Source organism: Crocuta crocuta, unplaced genomic scaffold, assembly GCF_008692635.1.
Source record: "Crocuta crocuta isolate KB4526 unplaced genomic scaffold, BGI_CrCroc_1.0 scaffold64, whole genome shotgun sequence".
Lineage (NCBI taxonomy): Eukaryota > Metazoa > Chordata > Mammalia > Carnivora > Hyaenidae > Crocuta > Crocuta crocuta.
The window spans coordinates 3,066,292-3,076,356 of record NW_027530640.1 but is presented as its reverse complement, the minus strand read 5'-3'; the positions used below and the strand labels follow the sequence as shown (position 1 = coordinate 3,076,356).

The 10,065-nt window shown below is 39.9% G+C and overlaps 1 protein-coding gene across 1 annotated transcript in view; it reads right to left on the bottom strand.

Annotated features, from left to right (window-relative positions):
- ADAMTS19 (ADAM metallopeptidase with thrombospondin type 1 motif 19) overlaps positions 1-10,065 on the bottom strand; it is a 245,515-nt gene that overhangs the window by 232,189 nt on the left and 3,261 nt on the right. Inside the window, exon 2 of the mRNA XM_077768867.1 lies at positions 489-970. Within this exon, the coding sequence (XP_077624993.1) occupies positions 489-970 (482 nt within the window). The remainder of the gene's footprint in view (positions 1-488; positions 971-10,065) is intronic.

The window sequence follows — 10,065 nt, the reverse complement described above, 5'->3', positions numbered from 1 at the left end:
GGCTCCGCGCTGCCCCCGCTGCCGCCCGCCGCATCCACCGGCTCCCGGCGCCAGAGTGCAGGAAACACGACTTCCCACTCCTCGCGGTCGGGGGTGAACTGCAGCCCTGCGGGCGGGGCAGACAGAGAAGTGCAGGGCTTAAAGTGCCGCGGTTCCACGAGCACAAGCATTCCCAGGCTCACACGGTGCAGACACCAGGCTCTCGTGTTAATGCGCTGGAGACCCCCCGACTAGCCCCTGAACCGCTTGCAACCCCTGAGCCTCGCGATCAGATTACAGACCCCAGCATTTTCAAAATAAAAGTGCGATGATATGGGGGGGGGAGGGGTGAAGGAGTGGGGCAGCAAAGTTTGGTGACAGCGCTTGGTTGCTGAAGGAAACCCGGTGCAAAGACTCCAACACAGATAAATTATTAAGTGTATGTCAGAGCAAAGCGTCGCTATCAATTTCTGTACTCCCCCATTTTCCCCTAGGTGCTGCAAACGTACCTTTGCAAATATTTCTACTCTCAGAGGAAGGCGGGCCATTCCAGGATGTTTAAAATGAGGTCGAGAGAAGTGCACTTCGCTCGCGAGCGTGACCCTCTCATCTGCACCCGCACGCTCCTCTTTATTGCTGCCCACGGAGCCCCCTGCTCGCCGCGCACCGGCTGCACCAGCCCTGCCTCCCCGTGCGTTCTCGGTTTCCGCCGGGGGAGTCAGGAAGCAAAGCTCAAAGTCTCGGGAGAACTTACCTGAAACGATCCCATTCGACAAGACCCCCAGCTGGTAAAGGAGGCAGCAGCAGCAGATGTGAGTAAGGCGCATCTCGCGGCTCTTTCCGGGACCGCGCTCCCGCGGCCGCGGCTCCTTGCCCCGCGCGCGCCTCCTTGCGCGATCCACCGCGNCGACTCGCGAGGTGGGTGTGGAGGAGGAAAGAGGCAAGCAGATCGGACCAGAAAAAGGGAGCACGGGGTGCCCGCCCAGAGTGACTTTGCGGGACAAAGGTCCCAGAACACCACACACGTGCTGACACACCCAGTTGGGGTGGGGACCCAAATTCCCTCACCTGACTTCTGATTGGCCACTCCGAGAGGCCGATTTNNNNGTGCCCCTCCAGTCCACCCCACCGCCTGGGGCTCCCCCCGCCCATCCTCACGTCACGCAATGCAAAATTTACTGCAGCCTTGAGCACAGAGCTGTGGCCCCGCTTTCCAAAGACCTTTGGTTTTTCTATCCATCTTTGTAGGAATATTCTAAGCCTGGAGATAATGGGATTCGTCATGGAGCATGCTTCAAAGGTTCCCAGGACAGGAGACACCCTGACATTTCAGATTCCCTTATCCCACCTTATCTTTCCGGCTTGCCATTCATCATTACTATCGATTTTCTTCCTCTCCCCTTCTCTTGCTCTCATTCTCTCTCAATCTCTCTCTCTCTCTCTCTCTCTCTCAACAAGGGTGGGATTAAAGGGACTGACATTAAATATTGTTTGCTAAAGATCTCAGATAAGGTGAGATTATTTTGTCTGTTGCCCTTTTGTACATAAAAAAAATTTTTTTTTTTTGTTTATTCTCTTCTTGGGGGGAAATTCAACCTTGAATATGCTTGCTTCCTTTGTTACAGATCTCCATGGTACCTACACCCTTTTCCACACCTCTTCCTTGACCACATCAAACCTTTCACATCAGACTCAGGGGTGACTGACCTAACCTGCCCTATGCATCCTCTGGCCTAGGCCAGTCACCTAGAAAGGAGTTAATGCAAACCAGTTTTTTAAAAAAATCCGGCAATGGAAAATTGGTTCTCCACATACTTTATTTTACCTTCCATTCTTCGTGTCAGAGGTGACTACTATGCCTTTAAGGGAGGCAGACTATCTTATTTCAAAGGAAAGCCATTGTTTGAATAAGCTGGGTCCTAGAATACTGTCTTTGAGCTGTCCTGAGTTTAAAAACAAATACGAAGACACTCTAGGTGTGTTTGTCAAAAGTGCTCTGCCTCCAAACCTTGTCTTGTAAAATCTCAAAAGCCAGTGTAACTAACGTGGGTGTGGATTTCCAGACATCCGAGAAATATCTGGGTTACTTAGAAACCTACACACTCCCTTTTATGGGACTCAATGATACAGACTTAAAATTGGGCAAGAAACAAAGGCAGTTTCTTTTTAACAAATAGAGCGAGTTATTAAAACAGAAGCTCGTCTTAATGAAACATCTCCACTAGGTTATAGGTCTTAAAATGTCTCATGTAATTTGAACACAATGGCAACAAAAATATGAGAAAAAAATTGTGGAAGGAATGCATGTTAAATTGTCTGTATTTACTGGAATATATTTGTGGTTCTTTACAAACGATTAAATTAAATATACTCAGAAGCACAGGTCGCCAATATAAGTTCCCACCTCTATCCTTTTTTGTCCCTACTGACACTTGATTCCTGATAATCATGGAAAGGTTTGCCTAATTCCCAGCTAGGTATAATCTTTCTCCTATTTGGAATACTGTTATAATTTATTTCTATGTTTTCTAAGACTTTTATAAATCATTTGGTTTGTATACATTATGTACATATGTCTTCTAATCTTTCTGGGTTTTTTTTGGAAAGTTAGGATTTCTTTTATATAACTTTTTAAAATTTTGTAAAGATTTAAAAAAATTTTTTAAATCTTATTTATTTCAGAGAGAGGGAGAGAGAGAGCGTGAGCAGGGGAGGGTCAGAGAGAGAGGGAGAATAGAATCTGAAGCAGGTTCCAGGCTCTGAGCTAGCTGTCAGCACAGAGCCTGATGCGGGGCTCGAACCCACAAACTGTAAGATCACTACCTGAGCCGAAGTCAGACACTCAACCGAGTGAGCCACCCAGGTGCACCTAAAGATTTTATTTTTAAATAATCTCTACACCCAACACGGGGCCTGAACTCACAGCCCCAAGATNAAGAACACACTTCCTAGTTCAATGATTTACTCTGAATAGGTATAGAAATTCTAAGGAGATTCTCTACGGTCATTTAGAAGCTGAGAGAAATTGGTTTCATGTAGTATTTTATTCCAATTCCAATACCTTAATCCAGAATTACAACACTAACTCTGTTGGTGATCAGCCTCTATCGGCATGATTTATCTGGATGACACAGAGAACAAGCCTAATAGAGAAAGAACCTGTAGGAAGTTTTTGCACTCTAGCTAAAGACACTTAGATGTGCAAATAAGAGCATCAGTTAAAGAGGGTTTGAGTGTGTGTGTATGCATGTGAAAGAAAGAACGAGCCTGATTTGGAATTGAGTAAACTGTGCATGGTGAAATAAAGGAGAAAAGGCAGGACTGTGACGTGTGTGTGCATTACTAACCTCAGAGAGCAGATAAGAGCAGCTGGGAAAAATATGTTAGTTAAGACAGGTCACCACATATGTCACCAGATGGTAGCTAGCCTCAACCACGCTCAGCTTTTGTGGGGTGGAGGTAAGTGACAAAGCATCAGGGTAAGTGGAACCAACTGTTCTCATACACAAGGTGCTCACATGTTGCATTTTATAAACCATGCTTCTCTACATAGAAAGTTGGCTTTGATGCCTTCAGCCCTTCCTCATTCTCTCAACTCACTGGCCCTAAGCCTCTCACAACTTAAAGCTAATCTTAAATCCTTTCTCCTCCAAAAAAATCTTAAAATATTAGAAACTACAAAAAATCCTTTCACCGAATTGCCTAAAGAGGCTTCAGCACCAGAAGGAGAAATCCAAACAGAGCCATGAAGAGAAGCTGAGTAGAGAAGACACAGCAAGATGACTAGAATTGACAGGCCAGAGTACCAGAGAGGAGGGAGCTACGTACTGAGTATCATACTTTTCTGTTGTGATATAACAAACTCAGCAGTGTAAAACAGTAAACATTTATTATCTCACATCGTTTCTGAGAATCAGGAATCTAGGAGTAGCCAACCTGGGTATTTCTGGCTCAGGGTCTCTTACAAGATGACAGTCAAACTCTTGGCCAGAACCATAGTTTCTCAAGACTTAACTGGACACAAAGGTTCTGTTTTCAAAATCACATGGACGTTGGCAGGAAACTTGCCACCTGGACCTCTTCACTGGCCGTTCATTGCATGTGTTCTCTGAGAACAAGTGATTCAAGAGAGAGAGTGCAACCACACTGGAAAGGTGATCTTTTTATAAAAGACCCCATCTTGAAAATGACCATTACTTTTGCCATATTCTATTTATAGAATTTGCTTCTGCAAATCACTAAGTCCAGCCCACAGTGAAATGGGGAGGACTCAAAGAATATATGGGCATATTTTAAGAACCATCAGAGTGGGGCACCTGGGTGGCTCAGTTGGTTAAGTGTCTGACTTCAGCTCAGGTCAGGATCTTGCAGTCCGTGAGCTTGAGCCCTGCATCAGGGCTCTGAGCTGTCAGCAAAGAGCCTGCTTCGGGTTCTGTGTCTCCCTCACTCTCTCCGCCACTTCCCTGGTTGTGTGCGCTCGCTCGTTCTCTCTCTCTCTTAAATGAACATTAAAAAAATTAATAAAAAAATTTTTTAAAAACCATCAGAGGGAATTTATGTCCCCTGACTATAAATTATTTGTATTCCTTCCATGTGCAGAATGCACTCATCCCTTCCCAAGGCCCTCAAAAGGCAGCCCCTCAATGTTCAGAATCTCACTATGTAAATCATATCAGGTGCGCATGAATGTTTTCAGCATGGCTCATTAGGTAGAGCTTCTTCAATTTAATCTTTTTTCTTCTACAGACTTGTGAAACTATAGGAACAGTATATTTGCCTCCCATACATCCAGCATACTGTGGTGGGACAGGCGGGGGCAGCCGCTATAGATGTTTCTGTTCACAAGGGAGGAAAGGAGGAAGCAGAAAGGAGACACTGGTTCAGCCACACAGGGAGCATTGGTCCAAAGCAGTCATTAAATCTAACTGCGAAAATGTTTAAAGTTACTTGATTATGTCTCAAGGTCTGGAAATAATTCTCCATGGTGCTGGGTCTTCCCCCTGGGAACTGGTTTCTGCTGAGTCATCCTTCCATTCTCATGAAAGATGGTGTGCATTTATAAACAAATTGTTTTCTCAGATGACTTCCTGACAGTAGAACTTACACATTCAGCAACTGCCTATCTATATGGTCTCTGCTCCTTTTGGTCCCGAAATATTTATCCGCCTTTAACTGTTTTTCAAACATCGCGAGTCTTCTATGAATCATCATGGGTTTCACTTTTTATCCATGAGACAAAAGCCACACCCTCAAATCTCTTTAAGATAAATCCTTCCCTACCTTGGGTTTCTGAGAAGCATGTTTGTACACTTGCTAGGATACCTAGTGTTCCACTGAAAGGATCCAGAAGAAACAACTTAAACACTTTGGAGGACCTTCACTCTGACAGAAAGATGCTCTGAACATCCACGTGCAACCATGATGAGTTCTTAACAAAGGATTTTACAGACACATCTTTGGCTTCATCATTACACCACCATGCTTTCCTGAAAGCAATTTCTTCTTAAGTTTAGCCTTATTTTCCAGATAAAGAAGTGGAAAGGCCCAAAGCTATCAAGTCCTGGCTGCTTTTTGTGAGCAGCCTCCTTTAGTCTCTCTCCTTCCTTTAACATTTTCTGTAAGCAGGAAGAAACCAGGTAGCAACTTCCAGAATTTTTGGAAATCTCATCAGCTTGATGAACTAATACATTAGGCCCATTTTCTATAGTAGACAAGAGTCTTGATAAATTTAATGCCAATGTATTCTAAGGATTCCTTCTCCTTTAGTTTACAATAATATTTACCTCATTTTCCTAGAACCTCTCAGCTTTAGCCTAACCCAAGATCATATAGCTTAAACTAAAAGCCTTTTTAAGGCATTAAAGAAATTAAATTTATAGTTTAAAAACTTTCAAAAAAAATCTCTATCTCCATATGCCATCACTGGTCGCTGAACATTTGCTTTTAAATAACACCAATGCTACATTATTTTTTCTCAGAATATAGAACATTGCATCTCTCATTTGTGAAGCTGGCATTACCTTCATACCAAATCCAGAGAAAGCCAGTACAGAAAGTGAAAATACAGGTTAATATCTATCATCAATAAAGATTTAAAACTGACCAAAACATTAGCAAAGTGAATTCAGCAGTATATCAACAGAGTAATATAGTATGGCCAGTGAGATGTATATAAGGAATGCAAGGCTGATTCAACATTTCAGAATCAATCAATGTAATCCATGATAACAACAGGCTAAAGAAGAAAACCATGCAACCATACTAAATAAAGCAGAAAGGGCATTTAACAAATTTCAATATCCACTTATGATTAACACTCTCAGCAACTTGAAATAGGAACAGAAGGGAAATTCTTCAAATGGATAAAGAATATCTATTTTTAAAAACTGTAGCTAACGGTGAAAGGCAAATGCTATCCTTCTAATATTGAGACCTACGCATGGGTGTCCACACTCACCACTCCTATTCAGCACAGTTGACTGGAAATCCTAGCCAGTGCAACAGAGCGTTTAAAAGAAATAAAAGTAATACAAATTGGAAAAGGAAAAATAAATCTGTCTCAGTTTGCCAATGACATGATTGCCTACGTAGATTATTCTCAAAATAAATGCAAAACAATTCCTAGAGTAATGAAGTTTATAGAATACAAGATTAACACCAAAATTCAAGCATATCTGTATATACAAACAATGAAAAAATGGCAACTAAAGAGTCAATACCATTTACATTCACTCCCAGTGAAATATTTAGCTATAAGTCTAATCAAATATTTATAGGATCTATATGCTGAAGACCATAAGACAATCAAAATTAAAGCCCTAATGGAAAGATACAGTGAGATGCAAGAATAAACACATTAAAGGTGACAAGTCTGCCCAAGTATTCTTTCTGCTTATAGAAATTCCTATCAACATTCCAAAATTATTATGTATAGACAAATTTATTTTTAATATACAGATAAACAAAAGAAACTAAAATAGTGGGAAAAATTAATAATGGATTATAAAGTCTGAGGCCTCAATACCACCTAAAATTAAGGTTTAACCCATAGCTACAATAACCAAGATATTGTAGTATTCCATAGCTCAATGGAACATAATAGATCCCAGAAATATTTTCTATACAAGTATAGTTAACTGATTTGTGTAAGGTGAAAAAGCAGTTCAATGGAGAATGGATACTCTTTTCAATAAATGGGGTTGGTTGGACCAGCTGGACACCAAGGACAAAAAAAAACAAAAAAAACAAAAACCCACCCACAACTTGAATCTCATATCAAAATTAAATCAGAATGGATCATAGATCTAAATATAAAACACAAGACTACAAAACATGAAACTTCTAGGAAAAAAATATGAAACAAAATGGTGGTCTTTGTAACTTAGGGTTAAGCAAAGAGCTCTTAGATATGTTCTTTAAAAAAGAACAAAAAAGAACAAAGAGTTATTTTTTTATAAACAGAATAATTTTTTTCAAAGTATTAAAAATGATAGATTGGACTCCAATTAAAAGCATTTCTTTTTTTCTGAGAAAGACTCTGTTGAGGGAATGTAAAAATGGGCCTAAGAGAAGATATTTGAAAACCACATATCTGACAAAGGTCTTAAATTCAGAATGTTTTTAAAAATCTTTGCACTCACTACTACCAAAACAAATAATCCAACTAGAAAATGGAGGAAAGACTTGAAAGGCCTGTATATGCAGAAGCAAGAAGCACAGGAAAAGATATCAAACATCATTAATTGGGAGAGAACTGCAAATTAAAACCATGATTAAATATCACTTTATTACTGTTAGAATGCTAAAATACAAAATACTGACAGTTCCACGTACTGACAAGGAAGTGGAGTCAACTGAAATTCTCATATACTAAATAGACTATTAAATGGATCACAGAGGTATTATGCTGAATGAAAGTCAATCTCAAAAGAATATAAGCTCTTTTATTCCATTTACATGCTGTTTTTGAAATGACAAAATTATAATGATAGAAAACATATATCAGTCGCTGCCAGGGAATAGATTTTGGAAGAGTGTCTATGTATATAAGTGGCAAAAGGAAATTTCACTGTGATAATGAAATAGTTATGTACCCTAATCATGGCTGTGGTTACACAAATCAATCCATGATGATATTTCATAGAAACATACACACAACTGGTAAAATCTGAGTAAAGTCTGTGGTGTACTCAATAATATTGTATCAATATCAATTTCCTTGTTTTGATACTGTGCTATGGTTATATAAGACATTATCACTGATAGAAACTGGATAAAGGCTGGATAGGAACTATTTGTATTATATTTACAAATTTTGTGAGTACAAAATTATTTCAAAATAAAACCTGAGTACAGCTTCTTCAAGGTACCTGAAGCTTTCACTAATACCTTCCTCAATGGTCACTACCCAGCTTCAAGCCACACTCACAACTTAAGTTATTGCTGTTACAGAAATACTTACTTTAAGGTACCAAAATATGTATTAGTTATTTATTGCTACATAAGAAATTACTCCAAAACTTAGCATCAGAAAAAGAATAAACAGGTACTTGCTCACACAGTCTCCTAGTGTTTAAAATTCAGGGACGGCTTATCTGAATAGTTGTGGCTTAAGATTTCTTATATGGTTGCAACTCAGCTGGTGGCCAGAGCTTCAGGGTACAGTCACTGATAACTTGACTGGCCTGAAGACTCTGGCTTCCCTTGGACCAGCTCTTCGAGAAGAGGCAAAAGAGTGCACTCAAGAAAGAAGCCACACGGTGTTTTGATAACCTAACCGTGGAAGTGATAACCCATCACTTCTGCCACAGTCTTATTTGTCAGACATGAGTCACTAAGTTTAACAACTCAAAGGGAACTCTTATTCCACAATTTGATAGGAAGAATATCAAAGAATTTGTGGATATATTCTTAAAACTACTACAGAGAGTGAACTCTGGATGTTTGAAGTAACTCTGTTCTGATTTGTGCACTCATGAGAAGAAACTACCAACAGTCTGGGTGAGAGGGGGCAGGAGAGGCAGAGAATGTTAGACTAAAATATACTTCAAGTGCCGCATGTTCCCACCAGCTAGAGTGGAAGGACCTCATAATGCAAGGGGGCATTTGATAGTGCTCTCAGAAAACTACATGCTTTGTAGTTAGGGACCAAATTAGCCCTGTAATTAAAATTGATTTGAGCTCATTCCAACAAGGCTTAAAAGTAAGCCTTAAAATGATATATCTGATTCCAAGTAACTTAAAGGGCTACTAGAACAAAGTCCGTTGTATTTAAAGTAATAGTAATAAATAAGCAGCAAGGAGGAAAAACTCTAATTCTGTGGCATCCAATATAAAACTGTGGGCATGCAAAAAGCAGAAAAATAATGTCCATAACAAGGAGGAAATGTCAATTAGTAAAATTAGATTAGGCATGACAGATGTAATGGAATAAGCCAATAAAACCATTAAAGCAGCTATGGAAATATGTTGTACCTTCATAAGAAGATAGAGAAAATCAGGAATCTGAGAAGGGACATAAAAAAGACTCAGCTGGATATTCTAGAGATGAAAACTACAAATATTTCAAATGAACAACACATCACGTGGGGCTGAAAGCAGACAAGGGCCTCAGAAAGAAAGATTAGTGAACTTGAAGACATAACAGTAGAAACTATCCCAAGTGAAACACAGAGACAGAGCAAAACAAACAAAACAAAACAAAACAAAAACAAGAAGGAATGTGTTGAATGTTGCTGAGCTGTGGAATACTAACAAATGATCCAACATGTGAATAACTGTAGTCATAGAAGGAGGAAGAAATAGAAGAGAAACTATTTGAAGGAATCAGGATGAAAATTATCCAAATTTGATGAAAACTACAAATGTGTATATGCAAGCATACAAAATGAAACCTATGCCAACACATATCTTAGTCAAATTGCTAAAAACAACATAGAAATAAAAAATCTCAACAGCAGCCAGAGGAAAAAGACATATTATGTAGAAAAACAAGAATGGGAATGACAGTAGATTTCTCAGCAAAACCTATGCAAACTGGGGCAGGGGTGGGGCTGAGGGTGGGGGTAGAGGAGTGGGAAACCTTCA